This window comes from Nerophis ophidion, linkage group LG04 (assembly GCF_033978795.1).
Source record: "Nerophis ophidion isolate RoL-2023_Sa linkage group LG04, RoL_Noph_v1.0, whole genome shotgun sequence".
Taxonomy (NCBI): domain Eukaryota; kingdom Metazoa; phylum Chordata; class Actinopteri; order Syngnathiformes; family Syngnathidae; genus Nerophis; species Nerophis ophidion.
Genome location: NC_084614.1, coordinates 14,256,186 through 14,274,842, shown reverse-complemented (window position 1 = coordinate 14,274,842; position 18,657 = coordinate 14,256,186). Strand labels below are relative to the sequence as shown.

Sequence of the window (18,657 nt, the reverse complement as noted above, 5' to 3'; positions counted from 1 at the left end):
GATACCATGTGCGATACAAGCAGTCCTGCAGCGTGTTTACTTGTGTGCGATATCATGTGCGATAAAAGCAGTCCTGCAGCGTGTTTACTTGTGTGTGATATCATGTGTGATACAAGCAGTCCTGCAGTGTGTTTGTGTGTGATATCATGTGTGATACAAACAGTCCTGCAGCGTGTTTACTTGTGTGTGATATCATGTGTGATACAAGCAGTCCTGCAGCGTGTTTACTTGTGTGCAATACAAGCAGTCCTGCAGCCCGTTCACTGGTGTGTGATATCACGTGCGATACAGGCAGTCCTGCAGCGTGTTTACTTGTGTGCGATACAAGCAGTCCTGCAGCGTGTTTGTGTGTAATATCATGTGTGATACAAACAGTCCTGCAGCGTGTTTACTTGTGTGCGATACAAGCAGTCCTGCAGCCCGTTCACTGGTGTGTGATATCACGTGCGATACAGGCAGTCCTGCAGCGTGTTTACTTGTGTGCGATACAAGCAGTCCTGCAGCACACACTTTCTTTTATTTCGGTCAAATCATTTACAAAACATGCTAGGCTATAGGCTGCTGGGAGCTAGCAAAAACCTGATAGCTAAGCACACAATAGCACACAAGCTAGTAAGTATGTGGGGACCCAAACACAACCCATAACCACTCCACTTCAACTTAAAGACATATTACTTACACCTACAAAGTCTCCAAGGCAGAAGAGTATTAGAACGCATCCAGTAACAAACGTGTTCGCACTATTCAACTTGCTGCATCTGAACTATTGTGGCCACTTGGTGGCGCCAAAAAATCCATAACCACTCCACTTCACCTTAAAGAAATATTACTTACACAAAGTCTCCAAGGCAGAAGAGAATTAGAAAGTGTCCAGTGTCAAACGTGTCCACATCATTCAACTTACAGCATCATGAGCTTAACGTCATGAATTACCGTGATATGTTGCAGTAAAAATAATTGCCATACCACTTCAATTTAAAGATGATATCAGTACATTACAGATGGTAAATACAAAATAGGTAAGAGTCTAATCATTTCACTTGATCAAACAGTTTCTAGCATTCCACACTACTCAATAATACACGTAGGTTTCCTGCTGATACCGGTATCAGCCAATATCGGTGTCGGCCAATACTCAAAGCTCCTATATCAGTATCGTGTTGCATCGGGACACTTCCAGCAAATAGTAAAAGGTGAAGTTAAAGTACCAATGATTGTCACACACACACACACACACACACACGCGAGGTGTGGTGAAATTTGTCCTTGGCATTTGATCCTTGATCACTCCCTGGGAGGTGAGGGGAGCAGTGAGCAGCAGCGGTGACGTGCGCGGGAATCATGTTTGTTTACAATGCGGTCAGGGCTTTTAAAAGGAGCGCTCGATTTGCTCACCTACAGCACAATACGGGTAATGTCACTTCATTTTGGATTCATACACGTATGATATCATAATTCATCATATTTATGACAACTGCATTTAAACATAAAATAGCAGCATGCTTAGCATGGAGTCAGCTAATGAATTACAGTTGTGATCAAATTTATTCAAACCCCACACAATTTTGGTGTTTTAGCAAGTTGGACATTTATTCCGTATTTTGTTTATAGTCATATCAAATAAAGATGCATTAAATAGACAAATGCAACTTCAATTACAACATTATATTTTGTAACATACCAAACAGTGTCATTTCTCTTAATATCTCATTGACAAAATTATTCAACCCCTTGAAGATCCTAACTCTTAAGAACAGAATTTGAATAAGGTCTTTTCAATCAGGTGTTGAAAACACCTGTAGATGTGATTAGAACCATAACGAGCAACAATTAAACTGATTGAAAAAGACTGTGACGCTCAGCTTCTTGTAGATGGTCAATGGTGTATTTGCAACATGGTGAAGTCCAGGGAGTGGTCAAAGAAGTCAAGAGAGGAGGTAATTTCTCTTCATAAGAAAGTATATGGATATAAGAAAAAAGCAAAGACATTACACATTCCAAGAGACACAGTTGGGAGCATAATTCGCAAGTTTAAAGCTAAAGGCACAGTGGAAACACTACCTGGGCGTGGTAGAAAGAGGATGCTGTGTGCGTACAGTGGTGAAAAAACCCCCGGGTCACAGCTGAGGAACTACAACAGGACATTGCAGAGGGGGGAACGCAGGTTTTGTCCCAGACAATAAGGCGCGCACTACGAGATGAAGGCCTCCATGCCAAAACTCCCAGGCGCACCCCACTTCTGACTACCAGGCACAAGGAAAAAAAAAGACTCCAGTATGCCAAAAATCATCTGGACAAACCCCAAAGTTTTTGGGAAACTTGTTAATGGAGTGATGAGACAAAAGTGGAACTCTTTGGGCCTATGAATCAAAGTTATGTCTGGAGGAGAAAAAATGAAGCTTACAAAGAGAAAAACACCTTGCCTACTGTTAAGCATGGTGAGGGGTCAATCATGCTCTGGGGCTGTTTCTCTGCCTCAGGTACCGGGAATCTCCAGTGCGTTCAAGGCATTATGAATTCTATTTCCTAGCAGGATATATTAGCTGCAAATGTCATGAAGTCAGTGACGAAGCTGAGGCTTGGGAGACGTTGGACCTTCCAACAGGACAAGGATCCCAAGCATACCTCCAAATCAACATCAGAGTGGTTGCAGAAGAAGGACTGGAAGACTCTGGAGTAGCCTTCACAGTCGCCAGACCTAAATCCTATAGAAAACCTGTGGTGGGACTTGAAGAAGGCAGTTGCAGCACGCAAGCCCAAGCATATGAATGAACTGGAGGCCTTTGCCCAAGAGGAATGGGCTAAAATACCTGTAGATGGTTGCAAGAAGCTTGTGTCCGGTTATGTATCACCTTTGAAGGATGTCATTACTGCCGAAGGGTGTTCTACTAAGTACTAAAGATGCATGGAACTAGGGGGTTGAATCATTTTGTCAATGAGATATTACGAAAAATGTCCTTTTTTGGTATTTTGTAAAATACGGTGTTACAATTAAAGTTGCATTTGTCTATTTGACACATCTTTATTTGATATGACTATAAGCAAAATACGGAATAAATGTCCAACTTACTAAAACACCAAAATTGTGTGGGGGTTGAATAATTTTGATCACAACTTTATTCTGATGAGCTCAGTAAGTGTGGTGCAAAAGTGTCAGGTCAGGTGAGGAAGCAGTTTTGATGAATACCGTGTGTCTTTAGTACAGGCCCGGGTAATCATGTTGACTCTGAGGGCCATATTTACAGAAGAAAATGTGTCTGGGGGAGGCCCTTATATCTATTTTTAGGAACACTAATACAAAACATCACAATGATGTCTGATTGAATGCTAAAACGTTATGACACACCGCCTGTGGAGGGGGGCATGGCCTGCGGACCTGCAGCGAAACAGGGTGTGCCAGGACCGGCTTCGAGATCAGCGACAGGTGCGTAGATGGCCCACTTGGGTCTGATTATCTAATCACCTGTCGCTCTGTTAAAAGGCAGCAGCCAGGGAAGAGAGAGGTGTTGGAGTTGGAGTGAGAGCGAGAGCGAACCGGAGACAAACAACACAGTTGCTGAAGAGCACAGAGACACTATATTAAAAATAAAACAGTGTTGTAATCCTGATCCGGGCTGTCATGTCAGTGCTCGGTGGTCCGAGGGCCAGATGGAATTTGCCCAGATCTGCTCTAGTATCTTACTGCATGTGCGGGCGGCTAGAAGAAATGGGATGCTTACGCTGCCTCTCTTGGCCAGAGAGTCGCCGCAGTCAGCAGGAAGTGTCCGCTTGCTGGACTTCTTCAGCTCGTGGTCGCCGGCCTCCTCGATGATGGGCTCCAGTCTGGTCTAAGTGCGAAAGACGCGGTGAGGCGAGGACGGAGACGGGCGGGCGGAGTCTGCTGCCAGCACTGACCTCACACAGGATAGTGGTATCGTAAGAAGGCTGGTACTTCTCCTTCTCCTGGGGGCTTCTCTTCTCCATCTTCTCCCGGTCCGTCTTCTGCTTACGGTCCGCGCCCTTTGGCTGACAGGCGGGGCGGAGGAGGGGGGAAAAGACTTAAGCACGACTCGGGAGCGACCACAAGAGGGCGACGGCGTACCTTGAAGACTTTAATTTGGCAGGAGGCCGAGTGCAGGTGCTCCAGGTACTCGCCGTTGTCTCCCTGAGCGAAGGTGTCGAACTGAATCCTGAAGGGGACGCCCTTCTCGCCGCCGTGCTTCCTGGGCGTGAACTCGGTGCTGATGCAGTGCACCTGCGGGGGCCGCGGTCAAACCATCAAACGATTTGAGGTAGTGAGTCGGAAGGGAGGAGGACGAGTGCACTACCTGCACAAACACAGACGCTCTTTTGTTCAAGTCCCACAGGAACTCGGCCGCATTCAGCTGGGAAAGGTGCGTCTTGGGCTCCACAATGCCCACCGACATGGGAATATCTGCCACACACACCAAATTGTTGATCAGGACTTGTGGGGACCACCCTTTCTACAGGTTGTGGAGGCATTAAAAAAAAAGAGGTAAAATGTCCACTGCCCAGTTAGCTCATACACGTCTTTAAATCTCTGGATTGATGAAATAATGTGCTGATCATTCTTACTTGGGACCCTGGGGGAAAAGAGTTAACATGGTTCATGGGGACCAAATTTAAATCATTTTGCATTATTCACACAACTTTGTATGTGACCAGTGAGGACCATTTAAAAAAAAATTAAAAGTTGAAAAGTCTCACACTCAAACTAAAGGGCCAAAGCTTAAAAATCACTTAGGCATTTTCAGAATGGATCTGACTATCATTTAAAAAGGTTTCCATTTAGGGGACCTGTTTTTTTTGGTCCCCATACCCTCAGAGGTCCCCTAAAGGTGACTGTGTAAACAGAGTGATGTCCCCATTAGGCAGGCACGCACGCATGCACGCTCGCACGCGCGCGCACACACACACACACACACACATCAGGAGTGTCCACATTCTAAAACTACTATTGATAAATAAACTTAAAAAGTGGCATAAAAGAGCAAACAGGTGTAATGTAACTAGAATAAGTTACATTGTTGACTTTAATAACAAAGCGGTCATGAATGTTGTTTTTTCTTAACGGTCATTGCTCGAAAAATAACAATACATTCAAATAAATGTTATTATTGACCTAATCAAGGCTCCAATTACTTCACATCAAGTTTTCCACTTTGAAATGCAATATTGCATTCTTTGTGTTTTTGCCATAATAAAACAAGATTTTCTTTTCAAAAAAAGGGCATAAAATATTCTAAAACTAATTAAAAAAATAGACGATTAGATCCAAAGATGCTTTAGAGAGGCAAGCGTTGGAAATATAAATCATTAAAATAGTGTATTACTTACTTTTAACTCTTTTATGAGCGGGGCCCTTTAGGATCTCCAATAATTTCAGTGGGATTTTTTTTAATGGCCATTGTTCAAAAATTAATAATGAATTTAAATAAACATTATGAATTATTGACCTATTCAAGGCTCCAATTACTTCACATCAAATATTCCATTTTGAAATATTTTTTGGGGGGTGCAATATTGCATATTTTGGGGTTTTGCCATAACAAAGCAATATTTTCTTTTCACAAAAAGGTCATAAAATATTCTAAAACTGATTAAAAAAATGGACAGAAAGATCTGAAAATGCTAAAGAGATATAAGTGTTGAAAATATAAATAATTAAAATAGTGTATTACTTATTTTTAACACTTTTATGAGCAGGACCCTTTCGGATCTCCAATAATTTCAGTGGGATTTATTTTAACGCCCATTGTTCAAAAATTAATAATGAATTCAAATAAATGTTAGGAATTATTGACCTATTCAATGCTTCAATTACTTCATATCAAAAACTGCACTTCGAAAATTTTTGGGGGGGGGACAATATTGCATATTTTGGGTTTTTGCCATAATAAAACAAGATTTTATTTTCACAAAAAGGGCATAAAATGTTCTAAAATGTATTTAAAAAATGGAGAGATGGATCCGAAGACGCTTTAAAGATGCGAGCGTTGAAAATATAAATAATTTAAATAGTGTATTATGTATTTTTAACACTTTTATGAGTCGATCTCCAATAATTTTAGTGGGATTTTTTTTAACGGCCATTGTTCAAAAATTAACAATGAATTTAAATAAACATTATGAATTATTGACCTATTCAAGGCTCCAATTACGTCACATCAAATATTGCACTTTGAAATATTTTTGGGAGGACAACATTGCATATTTAGTGTTTTTGCCATAATAAAACAAGATTTTCTTTTCACAAAAAGGGCATAAAATGTTGTAAATGTAATTTTTTTAAAAAGAAAAAAGTAAAATAGTGTATTATTTATTTGTAACATTTTTATGAGTGAAGCCCCAATAAATTTAGTGGGATTGATTTTAACAATTGATTAATTTAATTGTTTTTAAATTTATAACTAATTTAAACAAATGTTATGAATTATTGACAAATTTCAGGCTCCAATTACTTCCATCAAATATTCCATTTTGGTAATTTTTTGGGGGGGACAATATTGCAAATTTTTTTTTTGCCATAAAAAAAAAATGGGATGAGGTGGCGACTTGTCCAGGGTGCACGCCGCCTTCCGCCCGATTGTAGCTGAGATAGGCGCCAGCGCCCCCCGCGAACCCAAAAGGGAATAAGCAGTAGAAAATGGATGGATGGATGGGTTTTCTTTTAACAAAGAGGACATAAAATACTAACAAAAATGGCATAAAATATAAAAAATAAATAGAAAACAAAAAAATGATATATGGACATATAGATCTAGAAATTAAACTAGTGATTTAAAGGCCTACTGAAATGAGATTTTCTTATTCAAACGGGGATAGCAGGTCCATTCCATGTGTCATACTTGATCATTTCGCGATATTGCCATATTTTTGCTGAAATGATTTAGTAGAGAACATCGACGTTAAAGTTCGCAACTTTTGGTCGCTAATAAAAAAGCCTTGCCTGTACCGGAAGTAGCAGACGATGTGCGCGTGACGTCACGGGTTGTGGAGCTCCTCACATTGTTTATAATAAAAGCCATCAGCAGCAAGTGCAATTCGGACCGAGAAAGCAACAAGTTCCCCATTAATTTGAGCGAGGATGAAAGATTCGTGGATGAGGAAAGTTAAAGTGAAGCACTTAAAAAAAAAAAAAAAAAAAAGCCGACGGCTCCAGGCGACGGCAGTGTGACCGATTCAGATGTTATTAGACACATTTACTAGGATAATTCTGGAAAATCCCTTATCTGCTTATTGTGTTAATAGTGTTTTAGTGAGATTATAAGGTCATACCTGAAAGTCAGAGGGCTGCGGTGAACACCAGTGTCTCTGAGAGAAGCCAATGGAGGAGCTGTCACGCTAAATTTCTTCCCCCCTACACAAACACTTCCCCCCGGAAGACATTTGACGTGACAGCCCCTCTAATGCCTGAAAGACCCCAATGAGGGTGGAAAGACCTTAAAGCAGCCCAAACAGCTGCCTGTTTTAAAAGCATTATAATAGGCTGATTGTCATTGGCGAAAAATAACGGTGAGGAAAAAAATATTAGCATTCCAGCATGCTAACCTTTCAAGCTATTTTTGCTTGGCTAATTTTGTAGCTGTAACCCTTAAGAGTCATATAACTTGCTTAAAGTAGCCCACACAGCTGCCTGTTTTAAAAGCATTATAATTGGCTGATTGTCATTGGTGAAAAATAACTGTGAGGAAAAAATATTAGCAATCCAGCATGCTAACCTTTCAAGCAATTTTTGCTTGGCTAATTTTGCAGCTGTAACCCTTAAGAGTCATATAACTTGGTATTATCACGCCCTCATTGGGGTCCTTCAGGCATTAGAGGGGCTGTCATGCCAAATGTCTTCCGGGGGGAAGGTTTTTGTAGGGGGGAAACAATTTGGCGTGACAGAGCCGAGATCACAGCTGCAGGAGGAGGTCGCATAATCCACTCAAGTCTCCGGTAAGAGCCGACTTAATATCACAATTTTCCCATCCAAAAACTTGCTGGTTGACGTGGAGAAACATGTTCGCCTGACCGCTCTGTGTGAAAGGCAGCTGCAATCCCCCAACAGCATTCTTCTTTGACGTCTCCATTATTAATTGAACAAATTGCAAAAGATTCAGCAACACAGAAGTCCAGAATACTGTGTAATTATGCGATGAAAAGAGACGACTTTTAGCCGTAAGTGGTGCTGGGCTAATATGTACGTCATCATTCCGCGGCGTTTTCAACAAGAAACTCCGCGGGAAATTTAAAAATTGTAATTCATTAAACTAAAAAGGCCGTATTGGCATGTGTTGCAATGTTAATATTTCATCATTGACATATAAACTATCAGACTGCGTGGTCGCTAGTAGTGGCTTTCAGTAGGCCTTTAAGCATTGAAAAAAAACAAGTACATATGATTTATTTTTAATATCTTTTTTGACTCTTCCTAGTCCCTGGTACTAAACTGTACATATTGTATTGGTTCTTAAAATGAAAAATTTCCCTCAGTGGAAAAAATTTGCTTTTAAGGAACAATACTGGAAAGCGTGAGAAGTCATTACCGATATCAAGTAGACGGTCGCCGGGGCGGTTCCACTTCCAGCCCTCCAGCTGCTGGTGCTCCGTGTACTGCAGCCGCCGGTCGTGGAACACCACTCTCACGATGCTCTACACAAACACAAGCAAACACACAATGTAGGAGGATATGTGACCACTGTGCACACGTGCCAAGAAACCCACCTTCACCAGCTTGTTGTTGAGTTCTGGCAACTCATCGGGCTTCCTGTTGTCCAACATGCGTACCTCGTAAGACTGGCCTGATAGCACAAAACGTCATTTGGTTGATTTATTGTGTGATATTTCTGTGTGCAGCCGTGCAAGGAAGACTAAGTCAATATTTAAATATTCTAAGAACTAACTCAAATTATTAAGAATTGTTTTATGTAAATTTAATTAAATTATAATAAAATATTCTGAAGAAATAAGAATACATCAAATGAAAATTGTTGCTTAAATGAAAAAAAATTGTTTTTTTATTAAATGAATTTAGTGAAATAAATAAATCCACATGAATTGGAAAAAAAAAGTAGGGTTGCACGATACATTTTTTTCAAGCCAATATAGATACAGACAAATAAAATAATAATAAAATATTCTGAAGAAATAAGAACATTAAATGTAATCCCTAAACGCAAAAAAAAATTGTAATAAAATTTGTGAAATAAATCAATCCACGTGGATTGGGAAAAAAAAGTAGGGATGCACGATACAATTTTTTTCATGTCAATATGGATACATCCATCCATCCATTTTCTACCGCTTATTCCCTTTCGGGGTCGCGGGGGGCACTGGCGCCTATCTCAGCTACAATCGGGCGGAAGGCAGGTTACACGCTGGACAAGTCGCAGAATATGGATACAGACACATGAAATAATAATAAAATATTCTGAAGAAATAAGAACATTAAATTTGATATGAATGTTCCCTAAACGCAATTTTTTTTAAATTAAATTAGTGAAATAAATCAATCCACGTGGATGGAAGAAAAAAATAGTAGGGATGTACGATATATTTTTTTCAAATCATTATGGATACGGACACATAAAATAATTAACTAATCTGAAGAATGAAGAACATCTCAAATGTAAAATAAAAGCTCCCCAAATGGCAAAAAATGATAAAAATTAGTGAAATAAATCCTTGTGGATGGAAGAAAAAAAAAGTAGGGATGTGCGATACATTTTTTTCAAGAAGAAATAAGAACATCTTAAATGTAAAATAAACGCTCACTAAACGCTAAAAATGTATTAAAATTTGTGAAATAAATCAATCCACGTAAAAAGTAGGGATGCACGATACATTTTTTTCAAGCCAATATGGATACCAACACATGAAATAATAATAAAACTCGGGAGTTATAAATTTTTTTTTTAATATCTTAACGAGGAGTACATTAATGGTGCTGACAAGTACGCAAGAATTGTACCAAGACAACTTTTAATTGTGATGGTACCAAAATTTTGAGGAAACAGATGCCAGAACAGAGGAGCTACTCCCAGTCAGCGGCGCCTCCAGTCAGCTCTTCCTTTGCCCATGTTAAAACAAGTGGATTTTACTTTTTCAATTGTTTTTTATTGTAACTATATGGTTGTTGAAATTAAGGATTTTGGGAGGTTTCTGATTGTTTGTGAGGGCACCGACGGGACTTGTGTGTGTGTGTGTGTGTGTGCGCTGGTCAAGACAGCAGCTTGTTGATCCATCACCTCTTTGTTATCATTTTTTGATATACAATACTGTTTAGCAGTTTAAATTGTGTTTATGGTGTGAAATATGAACTCTTGTCCAGGCTGGAACTTCCTGCTCCTACTGATAACAGTAATAATTGTATCCTACTCAGTGGCCTAGTGGTTAGACCAGGGGTCGCCAAACTACGGCCCGCGGGAAGTCCCAAGTTTTAAAAAAATATAAACAATTGTTTTGAAAAATCTGTCTTCTAATCCATTTTCTACTGCTTTACTCTGTGTCTCCTAGCCACTCAGGCAAATCGTATTGTCTGAAAATGCATTTTTCCATCGATGGAGTGCGCACTTGATGTCATGTTTTAAGGCAATTAGTGTGCGAGGAATATATATGTATGTGTGTGTGTGTGTGTGTGTGTGTGTGTATATATATATATATTAGGGATGCACCGAAATGAAAATTTGTGGCCGAAGCCGAATAAAACTTAAACGCTTGGCCGAAGGCCGAATACTGAATAATGAATGCAGTTTTTCACAATTTTTTTTATATTGCATAAATAGCCTAGAATAAATATTTAGACATGTTTTTCAAATAAAGTAACTTTTTATTGCATATTGACATTTTTTTAATATTCCAGTAGCCTTTGCTTTTCAAAAAAAAAGCACAAAGTTTTTCATTTATATTAGGCCTTCAAACGAAACATGCATTCCCAAAAAAATAAAGTGCATTAAAGTGGATAAACCAACAACAAATTAATTATTGTCCTTTTAGCAAAAGTCTGCTTAGCCACAGTAGATATGCTAATAATGTAAACAGAAGGCTCAAGTAAATCTCAATTAAGTGTGTGCTTATAACCTCTTACACTTATACAGGTAGCCTACACAACAGGCTAATAATGTAAACAGAGGCCCTAGTAAATCTCAATAACTGTGTGCTTGTAACCTCATACACTTATACAGGTACACAACATATCCTAACGTCACCGCACGTTGGTTGATTGCGTCACCGCGTCAAAAAATTGTGTCACACGCCACTATTCGGCCTTGTTCTTAACTCATTCCACCGAAGGCCGAATGTGGCTTTTTTTGCCATATTCGGCCGAATATATTCGGTTACCGATTAATCGGTGCATCCCTAATATATATATATATATATATATATATATGTATTTGTATGTATATATATACATATATATGCGCGTGTGTGTATTTATATGTATGTGCATATATACATGTATATATATATATATATATATTACATATATATATTACATATATATATTACATATATATATATATGTATGTGTATGTGTATAGTCCGGCCCCCGGCCAAATTATTTTAACCCTATGCGGCCCCCGAGTCAATAAGTTTGGGGACCACTGGGTTAGAGGGTCCGCGCTGAGATGGGTAGGTTGTGAGTTAAAACCCCGGCCTAATCATACCAAAGACTATAAAAATGGGAGCCATTACCTCCGTGCTTGGCACTCAGATTCAAGGGTTGGAATTGGGGGTTAAATAACCAGAAATGATTCCCGGGCATGGCCACCGCTGCTGCTCACTGCTCCCCTCACCTCCCAGGGGGTCATCAAGGGTTATGGGTCAAATGCAGAGAATAATTTTGCCACACCTAGTGTGTGTGTGACAATCATTGCTACTTGAACTTTTAAATTAATTTCTCATGATACGACCACAAAAGCGGCAGAAAATGGATGGTTATAACATCCATTCATTTTTCTACCGCTTCTCCCTTTTTGGGGTCGCTGGAGCCTATCTCAATATTCATTTTTAATTTTTTTAATGATTTAACCGCAGTTTGTGTACACTTTTCTCTGCCACATATTCTTGCCGGCGCTTCATTTCAGGTGACTGATTCGGTTGAATGTGTTAAGGTATGATTTTTATTTTCCATTGCGGAATGTGTGCAGCACATTTGGTGCAAGTAGCACCAGTAAACGTCTTCTCCGGGAAACGTAAACGCGTCCCACACCGTGGACGTCCATGTTTGTTTACAAACAACTCAGGGGATGTTTCGGGAAAAGGGAGAGCTTGATTTGTTCACCCTCCGTCACCTTACAGCACATTGCAGGTAATCTCACCTCACTGGAGCATTTGAAAAAAACGTTACTGGATGAATGGATATGTCGTCACTATTGCTCCGACTTATCATGCGTGTATCCAAGGCGACAAGACCAGATCTGATCCAGAGGTGCCACATTTTGAACGTAAACCTGCCGGGACTCTTATAGACTTGATACTTTCCACGCCTGGTCTGCATCCGTGCAAGACGCAGGTGCCCAGGACACCCACCTTGGTTGAGGTATGTGAGCGTCTCGTCGTGCAGCTTGACGGCCGGCGAGGTGGCGGCGCACAGCACGTACTGGAATGGCGGGTTTTTGGTCTCGTTTACTGGGGGCAGGCTGGAGTCCTCCTGCTTGAAGATGGGCAGGGCCAGCACGTCGCTGGGAGGGAGAGAGAGAGAGAGAGAGAAAGGCGAGTGTGTGAAACTACTATGTGCTTGTTGTCTAAATAGCACATCCTTCCTTCATGGCATTATGGATCCTCCCATTTTTAGGAGAAGCGACAAACGCTGACCATCCATCACATGTCTTAGCAGCAGCCTGACATTATATATTGCACCTTATATATATGCAGTCATTATGTATGCACGCCTTATATGTACAAACCCCTGATATACATATATTATGTATGCATGTGTTTTATATGCATACATAATATATATGCATGCATTTTATGTACTACATGTATTATGTGTGTATATGCAGATATTATATGTGCACTCATTATAACTGCATATATTATACATTATGTATGCACATACATTATGTATGCATGTATTATATATGCATGCATTGTATGTACATATATTATGTATGCATGTATTATATATGCAAACATTATATATGCATGCATTATACAAACCCCGATTCCATATGAGTTGGGAAATTGTGTTCGATGTAAATATAAGTATTTGATGAGCATTTCTAAACTTTATCAGTATTCATTGCCACCTTTCCCAACTTCTTTGACACGTGTTGCTGGCATCAAATTCTAAGGTTAATGATTATTTGCAAAAAAAAAAGAAAAAAAAAAAAGTTTATGAGTTTGAACATCAAATATCTTGTCTTTGTAGTGCATTCAAATGAAAATGGGTTGAAAAGGATTTGCGAATCATTGTATTCCGTTTATATTTACATTGTTGTGTTCTGTCCCGGTCTTCTGCCGGTCACCCCCCAGAGTTCGTTAGATGATACATAAGATGGTTTTAAATGAATCCTGACACAGAGTAGCTTATCTTGATTTTTTATTACCAAAGCTTTGGGAGACCAAATCTATGCACGACACATTCAAATCGCAACATCTAACACAATTTCCCAACTCATATGGAAACAGGGTTTGTATGTACATATATTATGAATGCATTTGTTGAATATGCATGTATTATATGTGCATATATTATAAGTGCATATCTTATGTATGCACACGTTATATATGTTTACATTACAGGTGCATGCACTATATATACATACATTATGTATGCACATTATATATGCATTCATTATGTATGTACGCATTATACATGCAAACACTGCACATGCATATATTATGTATACATGTGTTGTATATCCATGCATAATATATGCATATATGTGCATATATTATGTATGCATGGATTATACATGCAAACATTATATGTGCATGCATTATATATGCAAACATATATGTATTCATTATATGTGCTTACATTATATGTGCATTCACTATGTATACATACATTATGTATCCATGTATTATATATGCAAACGTTATATATGCATGCATTATATGCACATACATTATGCATACAACCATGCATTATATGCACATATATTATGCATGCATATGTCGTATATGCATACATAATATATGCATCTATTACATGTGCATGCATTATACGTGCATATATTATGTATGCATGCGTTATATATGCAAACATATGTATTCATTGTATATGCTTACATTACATGTGCAAGCAGTATATATACACACACATTATGTATGCATGTATTATATATGCGAACATTATATATGCATGCATTATGTATGCATGAGACTGAAGCAGGACAAATGATCGCATCAACTGCTGACACACAGACACACACACACCCGCCTCACCCTGTTGGCAGCCAGTGCAGACGTGTCCTCGGCTGACCCGACACGAAACCGTGCAGTGTCAAAGAGTGCACTGTTTCCTCATGCTTACATAATCAAGCTGACAATAATGTCATCTTTACTTGTAATAAATGCCACCCGCAATATTACACTCGTTTAGGGAATTCTCCTGGAATTGGATGGCTATTATAGACAGTATTATTGACATATCAAAATTAGGTGGTACCTCCGGAAAAACTTGTGTTGCGATTCAACGGAAATGAAATTAACTTAATCAGTGCTTGGACATGTAAAACATCATTTTAACACGAAACATGATTTCCAATAAATCTAACTTTTAGATGAAAACATACAATATAACGTAGTACAAACATCATTATGTAAAAATAATGTCCTTGGGATGTAATGGTACTTTTAATTTTCCTGAACGAACTCTCCTGAAGGAATCAATAAAGTACTATCTATCTATTTTCTGGCAATTTTGGCTGGCCGAAAGATTCTCTCTCGGGTTACCAGCCCTATGTTGCCACGACTCGCTGTATTAGCGACAAAATCATTTGTACCAACATTCTTTTTTTAAATGAACTTTTGAAAGAAGGACAAGCAGGTCCAAAGTGTCTGTCTTTTGCGTTACACGTCTGTTTTAACAAACCCTGGCGAAAACACAACCTGTTTGGCGAAGGTAAGAAAGCGCGCCACGTTCGTCTCCAGCATTCTGGACCTAAATAGACTCGGTCAAGTATATTTTATGACACCATCGACATGTTTTATTATCAAGCAAGGACAACAAAGATGCGATAAACACAGCAAAACAAACGGCAAGGGTAAAATAAACACTGACTTATTGGATTCTGCAGAACTTTCTTGTAGAAATCTGCCTCCGTCTGACACTCGCTATCAGGCTTTTTTGCTCTGTAATCAAACCCTGCCCACTCTGCGCCCACTCTGCATGAAGCAGAGCGTCGTATGTCACTCAAAAGTGCAGATTCTAACCATTGGAATTTTTTCTACGGTTTGAAAATATACAGTATTGAAATGTTTTTTATGCTGTAATATGCAGGGCATAGGGCACTGTGTCATGTGACTTCAAACTTGACACCTCATTGGCTGGTTCTGAGACAGGATCGATTGTTTTTCCAGTCCTAATTTACTGAAAGTGAGTCTTGCTTTTTCCATCCATCCATTTTCTACTGCTTGTCCCTTTTGAGGTGGCGGGGGGTGCTGCAGCCTATCTCAGCTGCATTCGGGCGGAAGGCGGCGTACACCCTGGACAAGTCGCCACCTCATCGCAGGGCCAACACAGATAGACAACATTCACACTCACATTCACACACCAGAGAACATTTAGTGTTGCACTGAATTTTCATACACTGAATTTTTATACATTACATTTTTTTTTACAAGTGAATTTTAAAACAATGATTTTCTATACTCTGAATTTTAAAACACTGAAAGTTTTCACACTGAATTTTAAAACTCTGATTTGTTTTTTATACACTGAATTTTAAAACACTCAATCTTAAACACACGCATTTTTGGTAAAAAATTAAATTGTCATCATAAGTCGATAAATAATGAAATTCAAATGCTAAAAAATCAGTTACATAAATTCAGTGTAAAAAAAAAAAAAGCTACATTTTTAACCATCATTATTACAACTCCACACACAAATGTGTGATTTGCATTTTTTGAAGAATGAACAGAAAATGTCAATAATGGTGCACCCCTTCTTTACATCGCAAATATGACAATAACAGTGCCATTCTTTAGTGCTACCTTTGTGCCCTAACGGTTTTGAACTTGGTCTAAAATACATTTTTTGACTAGTGATGTCATCCTACCCCCCATCTTGTCAAAATCTCCCCAAACGTTTGTCATAACAATTTTTGTTATTATTGTGTAATTAACATGTTATTATTCACAATCGCCCCAAACTTGTATTAATTGGTTCCTCCAAAAAAGCATCCTTTCATAATTTGTGCTTCCAAAATTTTGTTTGTGCTCAATTAAACCCAAATCAACACTATACACATGAAATATGTTAAAAATGACAGGAAACAGGGCCCTGCGATAAGGTGGCGACTTGTCCAGGGTGTACACTGCCTTCCGCCCGAATGCAGCTGAGATAGGCTCCAGCAAACCCCCACGACCCCAAAAGGGACAAGCAGTAGAAAATGGATGAATGGATGACAGGAAACAGGAAGTGTTAATCGCAAATATGACAATAACACTGACATTCTTTACTGCTACCTTTGTTTTTAACTTAGTCTCAAATTTATTTTCTGACTCGTGATGTCATCCAACCTCCCATCTTGTCAAAATCTCCCCAAACTTGTTCGCAAACATTGGTCATTTGTCATTACAATTTTTGTTATTGTGTAATCATTCACAATCTTCCCAAACTTGTTTTAATTGGTTCCTCAAAAAGAGCATCCTTTCATAATTTGTGCTCCCAAAATTGCGTTTGTGCTAAATTAAACCCAAATAAATACTATACACATGCAATGTGTTAAAAATGACAGGAAACAGGAAGTGTCAATGAGTCGCACCCCTTCTTTACATCACAAATATGACAATAACACTGCCTTTCTTTACTGCTATGTTTGTGCCGTAACGGTTTTTAACTTGGTCTAAAATAATTTTTTTGACTAGTGATGTCATCCAACCCCCTATCTTGTCAAAATCTCCCCAAACGTTTGTCATTTGTCATTGCAGTTTTTGTTATTAATGTGTAATGAACATATTATTCACAATCCCCCCAAACTTGTATTAATTGGTTCCTCAAAAAGAGCATCTTTTCATAATTCATGTGCTCCCAAAATTGTGTTTGTGCTCAATTAAACCCAAATAAACACTAAACACATGAAATATTTAATAATGACAGGAAACAGGAAGTGTTAATGAGTCGCACCCCTTCTTTACATCGCAAATATGACAATAACACTGCCATTCTTTAGTGCTACCTTTGTGCCCTAACGATTTTTTGTTATTCTAAAATACATTTTCTATATACATTCTTGCATATAATAAATTTTTTTATAAATGTCACCCCCCCTCTACCACACGCACACACCTTGTTTTAAACTGTTTTTGTTTAATTACTATAGTTTTTGTTATGTTACTAACATAAAACCTGCCCCATAGCCTACAAACTGTAATAGTTCCACAAAAATGTTATTAGCACAAACGTTTGGGACAAGTTTAGGGATGGGAGGTTGGATGACATCACTAGTCAAAAAATGTATTTTAGACCAAGTAAAAAACTGTTACGGCACAAACATAACAGTAAAAAAAAGGCAGTGTTATTGTCATATTTGCGATGTGAAGAAGGGATGCGACTCATTGACACTTCCTGTTTCCTGTCTTTTTTAACATATTTCATGTGTAGTGTTTATTTGGGTTTAATAAACACAAACACAATTTTGGGAGCACACAAATTATGAAAGGATGCTCCTTTTCAGGAATCAATTAATACAAGTTTGGGGAGATTGTGAATAATAACACATTAATAACGAAAACTGTAATGACAAATGACAAACGTTTGGGGAGATTTTGACAAGATGGGGGGTTGGATGACATCACTAGTCAGAAAATACATTTTAGACTAACTTAAAAGCCATTAGGGCACAAACATAGCAGTAAAGAATGGCAGTGTTATTGTCATATTTGTGACGTAAAGACGGGGTGCGACTGATTGACACTTCCTGTTTCTTGTCTTTTTTAACATATTTCATGTGTTTAGCGTTTATTTGGGTTTGTTTTAGCACAAAAATATTGAGAGCACATGAATTATGAAAGGATGTTCTTTTTAAGGAACCAATTAATACAAGTTTGGGGAGATTGTTAATAATAACACGTTCATTACACATTAATAACAAAAACTGTAATGACAAATGACAAACGTTTGGGGAGATTTTGACAAGATGGGGGGGTTGGATGACATCACTAGTCAGAAAATACATTTTAGACTAAGTTAAAAGCCGTTGCGGCACAAACATAGCAGTAAAGAATGGCAGTGTTATTGTCATATTTGTGATATAAAGAAGGTGTGCGACTCACTGACACTTCCTGTTTCCTGTCTTTTTTAACATATTTCATGTGTTTAGTGTTTATTTGGGTTTAACTTAGCACAAACACAATTTTGAGAGCACATGAATTATGAAAGGATGTTCTTTTTAAGGAACCAATTAATACAATTTGGGGGATATTGTTAATAATAACACGTTCATTACACATTAATAACGAAAACTGTAATGACAAATGACAAACGTTTGGGGA

At 38.4% G+C, this 18,657-nt stretch overlaps 1 protein-coding gene across 4 annotated transcripts in view; it reads right to left on the bottom strand.

Moving 5' to 3' along the window:
* The window catches only part of ubp1 (upstream binding protein 1), a 38,317-nt gene that overhangs the window by 16,055 nt on the left and 3,605 nt on the right, over positions 1-18,657 (bottom strand). For all 4 annotated transcript variants that reach the window (XM_061897148.1, XM_061897145.1, XM_061897144.1 and 1 more), the window contains exons 2-8: positions 12,517-12,668; positions 8,710-8,786; positions 8,532-8,637; positions 4,308-4,414; positions 4,082-4,234; positions 3,895-4,005; positions 3,720-3,827 (exon numbers count right to left, since the gene is read on the bottom strand). In XM_061897148.1, the coding sequence (XP_061753132.1) occupies positions 3,720-3,827; positions 3,895-4,005; positions 4,082-4,234; positions 4,308-4,414; positions 8,532-8,637; positions 8,710-8,786; positions 12,517-12,668 (814 nt within the window). The remainder of the gene's footprint in view (positions 1-3,719; positions 3,828-3,894; positions 4,006-4,081; positions 4,235-4,307; positions 4,415-8,531; positions 8,638-8,709; positions 8,787-12,516; positions 12,669-18,657) is intronic.